We start from the raw sequence: 18,552 nt of genomic DNA, 5'->3' as shown, positions 1-18,552 counted from the left end.
ATGTTTACAATATACAAGGGTCTTAGCATTCCTATCTAAGTGATGGCAGTTTATACAGAAAACACAGTTTACACATGAAAGTCTCTTTGTTTATCTTTGTTCTTATAAACTGCCAGTAATTGAAGACAAGACCTTTTTGGTCAAAAATCTGTCCTATGTAAATGCTGTAAGGTGAAGCAAAGCATTGGTTGTTTGGGCTTTTAAGATTTTCAAAGCACTTTCTTGACAATGAATGACGACATTTTGTTGGCACCCAATCTCAGCATAACAGTAAGCCCAATTACAGCCCTGTATGCAGATCCACTTTTCTACAGGAACAGAATCATGTTTTCTCCTGGAGGGTGATATTTTTGACTTTGAAAAATTAAAATGTCTGGTATATTAATCCATTTGAGTATTTAGTTGGCTAAGATTTGGCTGGCAAATCTCTGAGGCCGAATTGGGAACATTGGCCTTGTCTGGAATGGCTTTGTGCCTATTAAATTAGCCATTCAATTAGTACTATGCACCTCTGGACAAGGACAGTGCGGACTGCAGTTTTCACAATAGACTCCCAAGCCAAATTCTGTAAAATTACAGGCTTTTGGAAAAAATGAAGGAATGGTTGTCCCTCAATTCAATTCAATGTGGAAATGTGTTTGTTTAAAAATGGTTCTCAGTGGGCACCAAAATCAATATATGTATTTAGAGAGGTGGATGTCATAATTTTCTCACATTTCCTATTACCCATATATACTTGAGTATAAGCCAAATCGAATATATACCACAAAAACTGGGAAAACTTATTGACTCGAGTATAAGATGAGGGTGGAAAATGCAGCAACTACTGGTAAATTTCAAAAATAAAAATAGATATCAATAAAATTACATTAATTGAGGCATTAGTAGGTTAAATGTTTTTGAATATTTACATAAAATTGTAATTCAAGGTAATAGTAAGACTTTAATAAGGTAAGACTGTCCAACTCTGATTACCTATATACTCGAGTATAAGCTGACCCGGATATAAGGTGGCCAGGATCCTCATTCGAGTATAAGCCGAGGGAGGCTTTTCCAGCCCTAAAAAGGGCTGAACAACTCGGCTTATACTCGAGTATATGTGGTAATTATTTTGGGAAGATTGTGCTTGTGATCAAGAAAAACAAATGCTTCACATTAATTGTGAATACTTCCAATGTGCCCTATTCTGAAGCTCCCCCTCTTGCAATATATGGATATCCATTCTGAAAATATATTATTTGTTATGTTTTTACAATATTATTTGTAAATATTTTCTGTTCTTTTTTGTATTGCAATATAAACATTGTTGATTTATAGCTGCCTTGAGTCCCTATATCAGGAGAAAGGTAGGATAAAAATAAAGCAAATAACTAAAAATAAAATAAAATATATTGTTGTTACAATGCATCTTCACATGATTTATTCAGAGGAGGTTTTCATCTGAGGTCAGGAGAGTGTGACCTGCCAATGGCTGAGTGAGGATTTGAACCTAGTTCAACATTCAAACTGCTATGACATATATAAGAATATAGCAAATTCTTTTCTTTCTCTGACCCCTGGATTTTTTTTCTTTTAATATGGAGAGTAATTAACTCTTTATCTATATCTATGCCCTTTTAGATATGAAGTGTAGTTCATATCAACAGCTTTGATATAAATTTATTTTAATATGAAGAGTAATTAACTCTTTATATCTAACTCCTTTTTGATATGAAGTGTAATTCATATCAACAGCTTTGATATAAACAGTACTCTATGGCTCCATCTACACTGACCACTTGGGTTGGTGTGGAAAACGATAAACCCCACAGTAGCTAAATGCCATATAGGGCTGATCTGAACCGGAAAAGGTTACTGCTTCTTGCTTTGCATTGTATTTAGATCAGTTTAGAACAGTGGTTCTCAACCTGTGGGTCCCCAGATGTTTTGGCCTTCAACTCCCAGAAATCCCAATAGCTGCTAAACTGGCTGGGATTTCTGGGAGTTGTAGCCCAAAACACCTGGGGATCCACAGGTTGAGAACCACTGGTTTAGAAGGAAATATGGTTAAGACACTACAAATTTAACACTAAGTGTATTTGAAGTGTTTTACTCACTTCTTTCCAAATTACCTTCAATCTGTGCTTTTCTTGGAAGTCTCAGTGGGTGAGAAATGAGGATGTTTGTAACAAGGTATCTCAATTTTAAAATATAATTTGAACAGGCCTTGAAATATAACTGATATATCTGAGAGAATACCGGTATTGTGTACCTCTTATTCAGTCTAACAGTGACAAAATCTGACATTTATGCTCAATGTTGATTTTCTCTCCTCTTCAATTTGAAATGTATAAATCCTATCCTCTGCTAATAAGAGGGTACATCTTGTTTCCTCTTTATCTGCAGAGTACGTCACATCTTTTTGTGAACTGCTGAGATAAAAACACTTCACTGTTTATTCTGAATCAGAGAGAAAAATTGAACATGGCAGCCTCATGCTGCTTCGCTTGATACACACATCATGTTTGACTGCATTATAGTTTACAGTGCTTTAACCTATTAGAAGACTAAAAGCACGAGGCTGGAATTAGCATAGAAAAGATTGATTGTCAGCATCATAAATTAATACATATGGATAAAACCCAGAAAAGTTGTATTTTTGGAATACACTTCCATTAATTTCTCAACATATATGGTCAATGGCCATGCTAATTGGGGTTTTCCAGGAGTATTAGTCCAAAAAAGGCGGGATGCATCCCATAGGTTTAGGGCTTTGTTTCCACATGTTTTGGAAATGGAGCCCCACTGAAGCCATCACCTGGCGTAGGGGTAATTTTGGTGGGACTCCATAGGGCTCCATTTCCGCAGCACATGGAAATGGAGCTCTAAGCCCTTCTTCAGGAGCTGGATATTACCCAACTCCAAACTGAGAAAATTGGGAGAAAGCAGGAGAAAGATAGGCATTGACGCAGTAAGGACATGGGATGGCTGGCCATCCCAGAAGATGGGGAAAGATGAGAGGTAATGAGGTAAGATAGTTTCCTCCACTTTCTTCCTGTTTGTGGGATGAAGTCCTAAGATGTATACCAGTTGTTAGGAACAGAAGTTAAACTTTGCATTTTTCAGAGAGCTTAACTTTTGACTTTTTGTTACAGTTTTTGTAGGATGTTACAGTTCTCTGTAGGAATAAGCTATTCTGCTAAAAAAAGCCAACAGTAATGCAAGCAAATAATGTTTAAAGCAAAATAATGAGGAAAAAAAGCATAAAATTAATCAAAATTTTGCAAAAGCCAACTAATAGCCAAAGGCCTGTCTAAATAAAAAAAGTCTGCCTCCCAGTAGAAAGAGAACAGATGAGGGCAGATTATTCTTCTGTAGAAAAGATTTCCACAGTCTGGGAACAGCCACTGGAAGATCCTTTCACATGTCCTTAGGTATGTGATTAAGCATGTTAAGAAGTGTCTTCTCAGCATCATTTATCCAAATGTCTTAACAACACATCTAAATGAAAACCAAAACAATAGATTTAAATCAGGCATGGGCAAACTTCAAATCTTCTGCAATTGACAGGTGTTTAGGAAGCAAGCCAGGCTGTTCACATTGTTTACTCTGATTGTTGATTTCATGAAAAGCATATGCTTTATCTCATTGGCAAAGACAATAAAACTTACAAAAGTGGAAGCCAGTAGGAAAGAAGAAGACTGCAGTACAGGTGGATTGATTCAAGCAAGGAAGGTAGTGTCACGTGTTTGCAAATCTGAACAAACAGTTGATGGCCAGGGGACTCTTGGAAGTCTTTCAATCATAGGGTTGCCATAAGACAAGGCCACTTTGATGGCAAGCAACAACATGCTATATCAATGGAAGAATCTCTGCTTTTAGTTCAGATACAGTATATGCCAAAGTTCAGCTCCAGAGCCTTCTTAAACACAATGTCCTCCAAATGTTTTGGATTAAAATTACTAACCCTCATCTAGCTACCTTCTGGAAGTTAAAAAGTACAAAAAATGTAAAATGTATGGTTTTGGATTATTTTATTCCTGAAATAATGAAAGTACTGAAAAGATGGTCTGCCATCTCTTTTTCTTTTCCTCCCCAAAATCAAAACCGTTTGCCCTGATACTATTTTTAAAGCATTAAACCTCAAGGTAAAGATACGGTTTGTAGTTTAAATTGAACACTTTCTTCCATCCTTTCTGTCAATCAGTTCCTTTGAGGTACAGCTTTTAAGAATGCCTTGTTCTTTTATGTTGACATTATGATGGATGATACAATCACTGATGTTGAAGAGAGAGATCCACTATCACTTTTTGTGTCAACAATGACAGATTTCCTTTCTACTTTGCAAAGTAACAGAGATATCAATTTGCTTTCTTCTGATACCTTTCCCTTAGTTATTATTTAATTGACCTTTTATTTTGTAGGTGCTAACCAAATCTACTCAGTGGCACACATGACCGAAGTAAGAACTGAAAATTTTTCAGATTCTTCTCAAAGGTGAATGTTTGAGCTAACACAAAAGAGAATTCATACACATCCAGAAGCTAATATTCCTAGTGCTATATTAGAAGGAACAATCCAAATGTAATGCAAACTAGTAAAAGCACCTCTGAGTAATTCTTCCTTAAAAACCCTATAAAATTCATAAGATTGCCAAAAGTCAACAGGCAATTTGAAGATGCATGCATGCACACACAATGAAAAAGATATCTAAATCCTAAACATATGTGAAGACTGTAAAATAATCTGCAAAAATTTTTTTTGCCAAGGATGATAACATCACTTAAAATGCACACACATAAGGGCATAACATTTGTCCAGTTAAAACCAGTATTCTAAACAGTAATAACCAATATTTCAAATTAAGACAGGAGTATAGCAGCCATAAATCTTTTCCTTCAAGCATGTTTATGAATAGCTCTTTAATAATACTTGGTTTTTGTAAGAACCAATTTATATCTTACATGTCAGTCTTTGCAAACGTTCATAAAAAGAAGCCTATCATAAGTCCTTATTTTGCCAGATAAAGCTTACTGCTATAACTTGACAAATATGATCTACATGGTGTATTCCCCAAGCCATTTGTACTACAATAATCCTATTGTGGTTAGTAATGGTTCCGTATTGCTTTACTGTTAAGAAGTTTTAATATCTGTAACTTCAGCAAGCCTGTCAGTGTACATTTTCAAAAGATAAGAACCCATTTGGCTTGTATAGATGGATATTTTGGACAATGAGAGAAACTTTTTTTAGTATTAGTAATGCCGTTTTGCTCAAAATAAGACAGGGTCTTATATTTATTTTTACTCCAAAAGATGTGCTATGGCTTATTTTCAGGGGATGTCTTATATTTCCAAATTGACTTTTTAATTAATTAATTGACTTAATTTATCGACTTAAGGTTATTTTGTTTTAAAGGTAAAGGAAAAGTTTCCCCCCCTGAAATTAAGTCTAGTCATGTCCGACTTTGGATGTTGATGCTCATCTCCATTTCCAAGAGCCGATGTTGTTCGTAGACACCTCCAATGTCATGTGGCCGGCATATGGAGTGCCATTACCTTTCCACTGGAGCGGTACCTATTGATCTACCCACATTTGCATGTTTTCGAACTGCTAGGTTGGCAGAAGCTGGGGCTAATAGCGAGAGCTCACCCCGATCCAAACCGCCGACCTTTCCGTCAGCAAGTTCAGCAGCTCAGCAATTTAATCTGCTGCACACTGGGGCCTCCTTTTAAAATTATGTTTTAATTATTGATTTTAATGTATTTGTTTTGCTTTTACCCTATGTATGTATATGTGGCATCGAATTGTGCCTTTTTTGTGAGCTGCTCTGAGTCCCTTTCAGGTTGAGAAAGACGGGATACAAATGCAGTAAATAATAATAATAATAATAATAATAATAATAATAATAAAACTGTAACTATGGCTTATTTTGAAGTTGGGCTTATTTTTCGAGCATCCTCAAAAATCCTGAAACATTATGCAAGAGTTTATTTTCTGGGTAGGTATTATTTTCAGGGATACAGGGTGTTGAATCCTAAGTATGTGAAGGGAGACCAGAGTAACCTCGTGGCAGGGGAAAAGCCTGCTTGTGCTCTTTCAAAGAAGGAGAGCATGTTTCCAGAGATAGAAAGACAGGCGAGCACATTCTTAAAAAGAAACAGTGATAAAGATTAATAGAATGAACTTGTTACATATTATTTTCTTATCAGGATCTATCTTAGGGTGCAGTACACAAAAATGTACTGTAATTTCAAAGCAATACCTTTTTTTCTCATTTAAAATTAAACGTCTCCCAAATTTCTTAAAGCAAAATAAAGCACCTAATTTTATCTCATAACAAGTCTGTAAAATTGATTAGATTGAGGTAGGGTGATCAACTTTCAGTTATGAATTTAGTAACACAACTTGGGAGCATGAGCCTGATGGTAGGGCCGGCCCAGACCTTTGGCTCTCTTTCCAGTTATTTTTTGCAACTGTAACTCCCTTTCCCGGTGCATATTGAGATTAAGAGCCTCACCCTAGGGTCTCTCAAAGAGGCTTTTTTTTTTTTTACTTTGATGAAATTTGAAGCTCTGTCTCCCCCAAACTTAGTGAAAGTTTACAGGAATGCTAGAGGGAAAAGTAGGGGTTCCTGCAACTCCTTTAACACCTGCATTTTCACTTCAAGACCAGGGAATAGCCTGGGACTCAGGAACTCCCCCAGAATTATACAGGCAGTGACTGAATTTTGAGTTCTTTCTCACCATATAACAGCTTTTTTTTTTTTAAACATTTTAGGTACTGTTAAATGTTCATGAGGTAGAGGTAAAGACAGTTCTATTTTGAGCAGAATTTGACAAGACCTAAACATGACTATTTAGATTGACTGACTCAAGGATGACTAGACTGGATCAAATCTACTGAATGAGGAGGAAAAACAAAACTATTTACAATATTTGACATAAGGCTTTGATGTCAGAAGACATAGTGTTAGAAATTCACTGAAATGCCTCATTACAGACTAATGGCAATTTAAATTCAATGGGCCATTGTTGTCTCCTGGGTTTGGTTCCAGGACCTGCTGTGGATGCCAAAATCTGTGGATGCTCAAGTGCCACAATATACTATGGCATAGTAAAATGGCATCTCTTAGTAAAATCAAGGTTTGCTTTGAGAGTATTTTAAAAATATTTTAAGTAGTATATGGTTGAATCTATGGATGCAGAAGCAGTAGAGACAGATGATGGGCAGCAATGGGTACTTGACCTTGTTTATATAAAACACTGACTTCACACCACTAAGATTCTAACTTTCCACAGTTATCCACATTTTTAAAAAATACATTCTTTCAGTACCTGAAGTCTCAGTCTTTTCATTATTTCTCCATAAAGCTGGTTCTATACTGATTAACTATTAGACCAGACCTTCATTAAGTTTTCGTTTCTTTTTGCAGCCTTTCTCTTCATGTTGATTGTTCTTTGCTCTTGTTTATTTCACTTGAGAGGGTCTAAACTGTGGGAGCAGAATACCTGCAAGTAGGCAATGGACCACAAAGCAGCTGTCATGTGTTAAGCGCTCTGTCACTGCTAGTGACCTAGGGGTGAAATGCTTTATATCATATTACCAATTCTATGTCCTGTCTTTCCCAAAGCATATGGAATAGTTTTTAAAACTTCAATGACTGGTTGAGTTTCACATGGCTGGCCTTACTGCTTTAATAAAAATGAAAAGAAGACAAGGCAGATCTTATTTCCTTTTGCATATTTTGAACCAATCATAGTACTGTTTTGAATACCGTATATTCTGCATAAAAGGCAAGCAAATTTTAATGTCATCGTGCTATACATTTATTTCATTTTCCTATGGTTGTATATCAGTTTGCTCCTTGGATTTCTAAATAGCCTAAAGTGTGGAAGAAGCCATGACACATACACAGTTTGAAAAATGGAGTATGAAATCCATTTGCTAATCCTATTTTGAGTACAGCAACTGAATCAATGGGATTTACTTTTGTAAACGCATCTCACAATTGTCACACAATTTAGGCCTAATTGCTAAGACTAGCAGTTGGGTTCAGTTTAGGTTAAAGTACGTTATGTTCCAAGGCCAAAGTTGAACCTCATTCAGTAATATTTTCAATAGGCACATTTTTTTTCATGTCAGGAGTGACTTGAAAAACTGCAAGTTGCTTCTGGTGTGAGAAAATTGGCCGTCTGCAAGGATGTTGCCCAAGGGACGTCCAGATGTTTGAGGTTTTACCATCCTGTGGGAGGCTTTTCTTATGTCCCCGTATGGGAAGCTAGAGCTGACAGACGGGAGCTCACCCCGCTCCCCGGATTCGCACCACTGACCTTTCGGTCAGCAGTCCTGCCAGCACAAAGGTGCCACCAGGGGCTCCATTTAGGCACATTCAAAGATCATTTGGAGTGATACTGATTTTATTTTGCTGTTCTAACAAAAATAGGCAACAGAATATACAACATACTGACTACAATAATGATGCCAATGGGGAATTTAAAAAATGCACTTAAACAGAACACATAATATAAACCAATCTGTACTTCAGATGATTATGCTTTGTTCAGTCTGCCTTTGAAACATAAGAAGCTGAGAATTTTTGTTTGTTCAAAGCATGTTGCATGCTCTGGTTTGACACCCCAAGGACACTTTCATCACTGACCTAAAATGATTGTTCTTTCTTTTGAAGCTGTATTCTCTACTCATGATTAGAACAAGTGGATGAGAGTTTCCATTCTGTCTTAAGTAATTTCAGTTGAGAGAAAAGATTTGCTTTTTAAAAATAATGAAACTATGTATATTCATAACTTTATCTATGTTCAGGATGCCTGTATCATCATTCAAAAGTAATAATAATTAAGGGTTATATTAATATTAGCCTGTAGGTGGGTTTGATTGGAAGCAGGAGATATCACCTTCCTCCAGAAAACCCCCTGTATCCTAAAATATTGATCCAAAGAGAGAAAACATCTAGAGCCTCAGATTATGAAATGAAAGACTCAGTGTTACTATAAACATACCACTGGATCCTACCTGCCCTTTTTGGATCTCCTTTTCCACAATAATATTTACAAGCTACAAAATCACATGGTAGTTGTTCTGGGTTTCAAGGAATGGCTAGCACAGGCATGGGCAAACTTCATCCCTCCAGGTGTTTTGAATTTCAACTCCCACAATTCCTAACAGCCTACTGGCTGTTAGGAATTGTGGAATTTGAAGTCCAAAACATTTGGAGGGCTGAAGTTTGTTCACACCTGGGCTAGACTGTGACATCCTCAAATACCACAATGAGAACGAAGAGGTTTCTATTCCCTGTATGTATCTTTGTCCTGGATTGGACAAAACATTATTTTCCAGAAACATTGGCTCCTTGGATCTACCATCCATCATTCAGGGAAAATATTTATTTTCCTCTTACCAATCTAGTCACTTTTTTCAAAATGTTGCCTAAAAGCACCATATTCCAAACGTTCTGTTCCTATTATGACTATATAATATGGGCCACGCTTTAGCACAGCAGGTTAACCATCAGCTGCAGTAAATCTTGCCAACAGAAGGTTGACATTTCGAAGCCCAGGTTAGGGTGAGCTCCTGGCCTTTAGCCCGGCTTCTGCCTATCTAGCAGTTCAAAAGCAAAATGTGAGTAGATAAATGTTTACCACTTAAAGGTGGGGAGGTATTAAGGCACTTGTAAGGAAATGCCTGTGATGACTCATGGGCCTTGTAGTCCTGCTCAGGACATTGTAATTCCTGATGAAGATGAAAACTTGGGTTTTTTACCTTCCCAGTCTGAACTGGATTCCTCTCAGCCAGATCTTTCCCAGGCAGATCTGGGAACCTTGCACCTGCAAGAAAGTTGTCTCCCAGAAGTATGTCAAACAAGCCCAGAGCCTACTTCTCCCGTATTCTTGCGCCGGGAGTTTTGTAAACAACAGAGAAGTTTAGATTCAGCTTCGCGCAGGAGTGCGAGGATTGCAGCTAAGAATGTGGCCAATTAAGACTGCTTCTCGTGAGAATCTTTGGGGAGTCTCACATCTGGTCTCAGAGTTAGCTTTCGGTTCTGATTCCCAGAGAACTGCTTCGGCGGGAAGCTAGACTCTATTTAGGTGTTTTACCCGCGTAGTAACTTCGCGGAGTCAATTCGTCAGCCTACGGAGCGAGTTGTGTCTGGACAGCGCGCTCCGGTTCAAGCCTCGCTCCTGCTCAAGCCTTGCCTTGCTATCCAGCCTTCGCCTTGCTTCCCAGCCTTTGTTTATCTACGGACTTTGCCTTGTTTCCCAGGATCAATCCTTGCCTTGTTCCACGGATTTATCAAGTTATTCCACGGACCTTGTTCTTGTTTTTAGTTACCTTGTTCCACGTTCAAGCCTTGTTTCAAGTATCAAGTTATTTCCTAGCCTCGCTCAAGTTTCATGGACTAAAGGACCTTGTCATCTCCCCTCACTTTGCTTGGCAAAGTGAGTGTTTCGGTTATTGGATTACAACTTTGGACCTTAATATTTCTTATTGGACATTGCTTTTTTGGACTAATTCTGACCTTTCCTGAAAGGTCTAATTCTGGACTATTTTCTACACTTGTTTTTATTAACTTTATATATTCCTACAATAAAGATATTAGTTAGATTCTGGCCTCTGTGTATGGTTATTGGTGCTCTGCAGCCTGGGTCGTGACAATGCCAGAGAAATGCCAGATGGGGAGAAGCCTATATATACCTCTATCTATATACAAATGTCTGTCTTGTCAATGTATAAACAGCATTGAATGTTTGCTGTATATGTGTGTTCTGCGATCCGCCCTGAGTCCCCTTTGAGATGAGAAGGGCGGAATATAAATATGGTAAATAAATAAAGAAGCATGAATAGAAAAACTGCTATTACTTTTTACCCGAGAAAACACCTCTCTAGAAATCCCTTGGTGATGCTATAATCAACTTTTGCAGCCTTAGCCACTTAGGTCAAGGGTCAAAAATTCTGGGAAGTGAAGTCCAAAATACCTGAAAGATCAGAATTTTGGAATCACTGACATAGATCTTGCAGGATTCATAGTTATATGGCCTCCAAATACTTCCTAGAAGAGCAGCAGTCTATAAAATTAAGTCATATTTTGTTTGTAAAATGGGAACAATTATCCCATCTAAAAATAGAAAATAAGTACTGTTTTCAGTAGGTCTTTTTCTTAGGTTATGTGTATGACTGTGACCCTGAAAAGGGAAAAGTAAGACCCAACTAGTTCCCTCCTATCTCATACAGACTAATATTCTTTCTTTAAGATAACTTACAGAATAAAGATACAAAATACAAAATGTTTCCAGCCAGTCACAGAAAAGTAGATAGCAGGAAAACTCATTGCCTTTCTTTGTATATATCTATGTGCATACATTTATTTTATTTTATTTTACTGCACTTATATCCTGCCCTTCTCACCCGAAGGGGACTCACAGAGAACTTGCAGATGGGCAGAAATTCAATGCCATAAACATAAAAAAAATTAAAATCATTAAAAATCAAAAACATAAAAACAACTAAATTTAAAATCAATTATTAAAATTATGCTGTCCAAAATCATGTTCGAAGGCTGTTCCATTTGTCATTTCACTATTCCTTGTTCTCTTATTGCACTAAAACTTGCTTTCCAAAAGCTTGGTCCCATAACCATGTTTTTACTTTCTTCCTGAAGATCAGGAGGGAGGGGGCTGCTCTAATTTTGCTAGGGAGGGAGTTCCACAGATGAACAAGCCAAACCTGTGAAGAAGGTGGAACCAAGAGCAGGGCCTCTATCAACATGCAAATAATATAATAATAATAATCTTCTAAATAAATGCTTGAAGCAGGGAATGGGAAAACTGAGTTTCAAAATAGTAGGACCTGTGTAGTTCTAATAGTCTGAAGACCAGAAATGAAGGCTCTTATGGGCTGGATACCCATAACTCCTCCCAAAACTAGCTACATATATTTAGACCAAATCACTAGCCAGCCTTCCTTTTCTTCCCGATTAGGCCTTTCACTTTGAAGGAGTCCCCTTTCTTCTAAGAAGTCTAGTGGCCCAGTGATCTGATGTACATCTCTACTGTAGAATGAATGCAGTTTGACATCACTTTAACACCCATGGCTCAATTCTATGGGATTGTGGTAATTGCTCTTTAGATGTCTCCTTGGTAAGCAAGTATCAAGGGTATAGATTTCGTGGTTTCAGAGCTATGGTAGACCAACATAAGTATGGGTTGCTGTGAGTTTTCTGGGCTGTATGGCCATGTTCCAAAAGCATTCTTTCCTGATGTTTCTCCTGCATCTAAGGTAGGCATCCTCAGAGGTTGTGGGTTATGCTGGAAACTAGTCAAGTGGGGTTTACATATCTGTGGAATGTCCAGGGTGGGAGAAAGAACTCTTGTCTGTTTTGAGGCATCTGGCCACCTTGATTAGCATAGAATAGCCTTTCAGTTCAAGATCTGGTTGCTTACTGCCTGGGGGAATCCTTTATTGGGAGGTGTTAATTGGTCCTGATTGAGTCACGCCTGGTATTTAGGCACTGCGTTTGTACAAGTCTACATAGGGATCACCAAACACAGTGCCCAAACACAAATCGAGGAACATGAAAGGAACTGCAGACTAATTCAACCAGAGAAGTCAGCCATAGCAGAGCACCTGATGAACAAACCCAGAGACAGCATATTATTTGAGAACAAAGAAATGCTGGACTACTCTAACAACCACCATGTTAGATTGAAACCCACAAACATGTGGACAATTTCAACAGAAAGGAAGAAAGCATGAAAATGAACAAAATCTGGCTGCCAATATTAAAAAAACACTACAATCAGGATAGTAAATAAAGAACTACACTCTGAAAACAGGAATTCCAGACATGAATCAATCAGGGCCAGCTAACACATCCCAAAAATGGATTCCCCAGGCAGGAAGTAGCCAAGATTTGAAGCTAAAAGGCTATTCAATGCTAATCAAGGTGGCCAGTTGCAACATTCACACTTTTCTCAAATAGACTTTCCACAGATATATAAATCTCGCTTGCCTAGTTTCCAACAGACTTCACAACTTCTGAGGATGTCTGCCATAGATGTGGGCAAAACGTCAGGAGAAAATGCTTCTGGAACATGGCCATACAGCCCGGAAACTCACAGCAACCCAGTGATTCTGGCCATGAATGTAGCCTTCAACAACAGAAGAAAAATGTTAATCACTTGTACTTGTAATCACTGGTCAAACCCTCCTTTCTCTTAACTGTTTTGTGAGGAAATCAAAGGCTTTACTTCTTACTAGTATTAAGGGCTAAATTCAATTGCCACTCCCAGCAAGAAGGCACCCATTGAACTAACATAAATGTTCACTGACATTCAGCAAGTAATTTAAGGGAGGGTTGTTGTATGTTTTCCGGGCTGTATGGCCATGTTCCAGAAATATTCTGAGGGAAACGTCAGGGGAGAATACTTCTGGAACATGGCCATACAGCCCAGAAAACATACAACAACCCTGTGATCCCGGCCATGAAAGCCTTCGACAACAAATTCAAGGGAGCTTTTCTCAAAGAGGGTGCACAAAGGGAACAGCAACCTTAAGCCTGCATCAAGTTGCAAGTCCCAACTAGGGATGCATCCACACAAGTCCCAGAAGCAATGCAGTTTGACACTAAAGTAATTAGCCAAAAACTGATAGTGCCTTAAAAGGTAAAGGTAAAGGTTTCCCCTGACTTTAAGTCCAGTCATGGCTGACTCTGGGGGTTGGTGCTCATCTCCATTTCTAAGCCAAAGAGCCGGCGTTGTCAGTAGACACCTCCAAGGTCATGTGGCCGGCATGACTGCATGGAGCGCTGTTACCTTCCCGCCGCAGTGGTACCTATTGATCAACTCACATTGGCATGTTTTCGAACTGCTAGGTTGGCAGAAGCTGGGGCTAACAGTGGGCGCTCACTCTGCTCCCAGGATTTGAACTTGGGACCTTTCGGTCTGCAAGTTCAGCAGCACAGTGCTTTAACACACTTCGCCACCGGGGCTCCTTACCAAACCACAAATCCCAGGAGGCCATAGCATTGAGCCATGGCATCTAAAGCCCTGTCCAGTTGCATTGGTTTCTACTGCTAAACGCATTCTTAGTTGGGACTTGCCATTCAAGGCAGGTTTAAGGTAGCTTCAGAAAACTTGACATTGGAACAAAAATGGATAAAAGAGATTCCCTACGAAATCTGATTCCCTTTCCCCCCAGTTTGTAGGAATGACTGAGGGATCTTCAAGTTTGTCAGGTTTGCCTTGTGAGGAATAAATTGCCCTGCTTATGACAGTCCCGTTGAAGCTTTCTTTCTTCCCCTTCCCGTTATTACCCTCGATCTTCGGCCAGTTGGGCTGAGAGGGCAATGAAAGGGGCCACGAGAAGAGGAGGCAGCGAGGGGCACCGCAAGAAAGGCAAAGAGAGAGGCACGGAAAGCCCCAAGGCAAGGAGCGGGGCAGAGAGACTCACCCGGCGTAGCGGTTGCCGTAAAGGGCGCCTCTTCGGAGGGGCTCCACCGTCTCAGCCTCCCAGGAGAGCAGCCAGGAAAGGAGGAGGAGGGCAGGCAGACCCCCGCGAAGGAGCTTCATGGTCGAGGAGGAGGATGGAGAGCGCCCGGCCCCACCTCGGTCTCTCGCACAATGAAGAGGGAAGGAAGGGGCTTGGGAGTGGGGCCAGGAGGAGGAGGAGGAGGAGGAGGGTGGGCAGAGGCGGGAGTCGAGCCTCCCTTTTTGGGGAGGGGGGAGCAGAGGAGCCCGGAGGAGGGCGGCTTGCTGTCTGCCTAAGCCGCCTCAAGTTCAATGGAACAAAGTTGAAGCAGCGCCGAGGTTTTCTGTCCTGTCGGATCCAAGGAGAAACATTTCGAGAGGCTGACTGTTCCACTCCACCATCAACTCCATCTCTTGATCTCTTTCTTACAGCAACAAGTTTTAGCAGCAGCCTGCTGTTTGCCTTCAGGTCTTTTCCGACACAGAGCGATCCTATCAGGAGGTTTTTCTTGTTCAGAGTGGGTTTGTCTTTCGTGAATCTACACTGCCCTATATCCCAGGATCTGATGCCAGATCACCTTCTAATCCCAGATTATTTGGCAGTGTAGACTCATATCATCCAGTTCAAAGCGGGTAATCTGGGATCAGATTCTGGGATACGGGGCAGAGAGAGTGTGACTTGCTCCAAGGCATTCATGGTGTGTTTCCATGGCTAACTGGGGACCCGAACTTTGGTCTACAGCAGAACTCCTCAAACTTTCCTTCTCCCACCCTTTTCTGTCTGAGGAATTTTTATGTGACCCCTATCTATATATATAAAAGAGTGATGGAATCACGGCAGCGGACAAAACAACAAAACTCAACACCCCACAACCTCAAAAATTGACAGCACAACCCCTCATCCATGCCTCTGGGTTGATACAACAAAAAGAAAAGAAAAAGAAAGTCCTAATTAGAGGGAAAGGAATAATTGTTTTTATCCAATTGCTGCCAGTTAGAAGGCTAAGCTCCGCCCACTTGGTCTCCTAGCAACCCACCCAGCCCAGGGGCCAGGCAGAGTTAGGCCTCACTTAGGCTTCTTCCACGCTACCTATAAAATACAGATTATCAGATTTGAACTGGATTATATGGCAGTGTAGACTCAAGGCCCTTCCACACAGCTATATAACCCATTTATAATCTTATATTATCTGCTTTGAACTGCATTATCTTGACTCCACGCTGCCATATAATCCACTTCAGTGTGCATTTTATCCAGCTGTGGAGAAGGGGCCTCATATAATCCAGTTCTAAGCAGATAATATAAGATTATAAATATACAGTAGAGTCTCACTTATCCAACATAAACAGGCCGGCACCTTTACCCTTTACCTTAACTACCACCAATTCCTAAATACTTTATTTCCCATACCACCATACTTCGCCACAGCAACGTGTGGCCGGGCACAGCTAGTCTATATATATAAAAGGGTAATGAAATTTCGGCCTAGGACAAAACAACAAAACTACACATCCCAGAAACACTAAACTTGGCAGCACAACCCCTCATCCATGCCTCTACGTTCATACAACAAAAAGAAAAGAAAAATGAAGTCCTAATTAGAGGGAGAGGAATAATTGTTTTTATCCAATTACTGCCAGTTAGAAGGCTAAGCTCCACCCACTTGGTCTCCTAGCAACCCACTCAGCCCAGGGGACAGGCAGAGTTAGGCCTCACAAATGAGAATAGATGAATAGGTACTGCTCCGGCAGGAAGGTAATGGCGCTCCATGCAGTCATGCCACATGACCTTGGAGGAGTCTACGGACAACGCCAGCTCTTCAGCTTAGAAATGGAGATGAGCACCAACCCCCAGAGTCAGACACGACTGGACTTAATGTCAGGAGAAAACCTTTACCCTTTACCTTAACTACCACTAATTACTCAATACTTTATTTCCCATACCACCATACTTCGCCACAGCAATGTGTGGCCAGGCACAGCTAGTAGGTATATAAAATAGATATAATTAAACATAATAATACTAATAATAACAGTAATAATAATAATACTTTATTTCTAGACCACTCTCTTCCTGAAGGGGCTCAAGGTGGGGTATAAAAATAAAGTTGTTATTATTATTATTATTATTATTATTATTATTATTATTATTATTATTATTATTATAAGGCTGTTCAGATAAAGGTAAATGTTTTCCCGTGACATTAAGTCTAGTCATGTCCAACTCTGCTCATCTCCATTTCTAAGCTGAAGATCTGGCATTGTCCATAGACACCTCCAAGGTCATGTGGCTGGCATGACTGCATGGAGCACTGTTACCTTCCTGTTGGAGCAGTACCTATTGATCTACTCACATTTTGATGTTTTTGAACTGCTAGGTTGGCAGAAGCTGGGGCTAATAGTGGGAGCTCACCCTGCTCCCCAAATTTGAACTGCTGACCTTTCAGTCAGCAGGTTCAGCGGCTTAATCTGCTGCACTACCAGGTGTTCCCAGGGCAGTTCATAGACACAAAAAAGGCAATGCCTCAAATGAGTGCAAACAAATAAAAATGATACAGGATAATGCACAATAACAACACTAAACTCACAACAGAAGAATTTAGCATCAAAATGAAAATAAAACAGAAACAACCCAATAAGATATAATAAACTTAAACATGGATGAAACATTGCAACATATATCCTAAAAGCAGTTAAAATACAATTACATTATAAATGGCTAACACTGGTGTTCATTTAAGATATATCGTAGCAGCCTTATAATACAAGTGAGTTAGCCATCAATATTTACTGATAACAAATCAGTATTTGCAAGGCTAAACAGGCTGATTTCCCTTTTTGTGAAGTACAGCCCAGGGGTCTTCTGTAGAATCTACTGCAAATGTTGCACAATAGATTTGTGGAAATGTCTAAATGCCCAGCAGGTGATGTTCAAAAAAAGTTATTGCCGCCAAATTTGGGGGGATCCCAGTATTAAGCTAAGGGGATCCCGTTTGGGATTGGGATCCACAGTTTAATAAGCAGTGGTTTACAAAGTCCTAGGGTGCGTCTACTCTAGATTTTTTAAAATAATATTTGACACATGGCTTTGATGCCAGAGGAGGTAGTGGAAAAATCTCTGTGAAATGCTTTCTTAAAAATAAAGGCAATTTAGGGTGCATCTTTCACTGGAGAATGAATGAAATTTGACACTACTTTCACTGCCTTGGCTCAATGTTACAGAATCCTGGGAGTTGTAATTTGCTGAGGCACGAGCACTAATTGACAGAGAAGGATAAAGATCTCTACAACTCCCTTGATTCCATAGCAGTTAAAGTGGTGTCGGTCTACATGCATTCCACGGTGTTATTCCTGCTTTATAGTGTCCCTATCACGTTTTTTTTTCTTGAAAAGATGGGGCGGGGGGTACCTTGCCTCTTTCCAAGTCTGAGAGAACATGACTTGCCCAAGGCTACCCAGTGGTTTCCATGGCTGAATAGGATTCAAGCCCTGGTGTATAAAGATGAAGTCTGATGATCAAATATCACATGGCTGTTTTTCAGGATTGCGGCCTTAGAAATTCTATGGAATAACTATCTGGAATTCATTTTCTTTTTTGTAACATGTAGCAAGTTTATGGTTTTGCATGTTGCTTTACAGAAGGAAACACTGGTTCTAGATAAAGGGTTTTAGTTTTAAAAGTGAAAACATTCACCCAAACACATAGAAGGTTCCATAATACAAAATCACACTCTTCTTGTTAAAAAAAAAAGCACCCTGAATTTTATCACCCTTTGTTTTATCTTTCAGCTGTAAATCTGAGGACAGACTCTTTGCAAGCTTTTAATTGGTAGTGCCAGGAGTGGTTGAGTGTACTACGAGCACCCAAGAAGTGAGTAATTTGAGCCAATTCTGCAGAACTGGTGAGAGAAGAATTTGGTAAGAAAACAGTAAAACAGCAGGGGAGCACACATTTGCTACTTGGAAAAGAGGGGAAACAAGCATCTTCAGCAGCCCAATTTCGGGCATGTTTATACTGAAGCAAGACCTCACTGAGTCATAAGTAAATGGGTTTAGGATCATTGATTGCCAGTATACCATGAACACATCC

General features: G+C 39.6%; 1 protein-coding gene across 2 annotated transcripts in view; it reads right to left on the bottom strand.

Annotated features, from left to right (window-relative positions):
- Positions 1-15,482, bottom strand: part of cpa6 (carboxypeptidase A6) — a 64,327-nt gene extending 48,845 nt beyond the window's left edge. Inside the window, exon 1 of one of the 2 annotated variants that reach the window (XM_062980286.1) lies at positions 14,446-15,482. In XM_062980286.1, coding sequence (XP_062836356.1) covers positions 14,446-14,564 — 119 coding nt within the window. In that variant the 5' untranslated portion in view covers positions 14,565-15,482. The remainder of the gene's footprint in view (positions 1-14,445) is intronic. The other variant, XM_003219609.4, reaches the window with a different exon arrangement.
- Between the last annotated feature and the right edge of the window lie 3,070 nt (positions 15,483-18,552).

The sequence above is a fragment of the Anolis carolinensis genome, chromosome 4 (assembly GCF_035594765.1).
Source record: "Anolis carolinensis isolate JA03-04 chromosome 4, rAnoCar3.1.pri, whole genome shotgun sequence".
Classification (NCBI taxonomy): Eukaryota; Metazoa; Chordata; class Lepidosauria; order Squamata; family Dactyloidae; genus Anolis; species Anolis carolinensis.
This window is presented reverse-complemented; position numbering and strand designations above follow the sequence as displayed.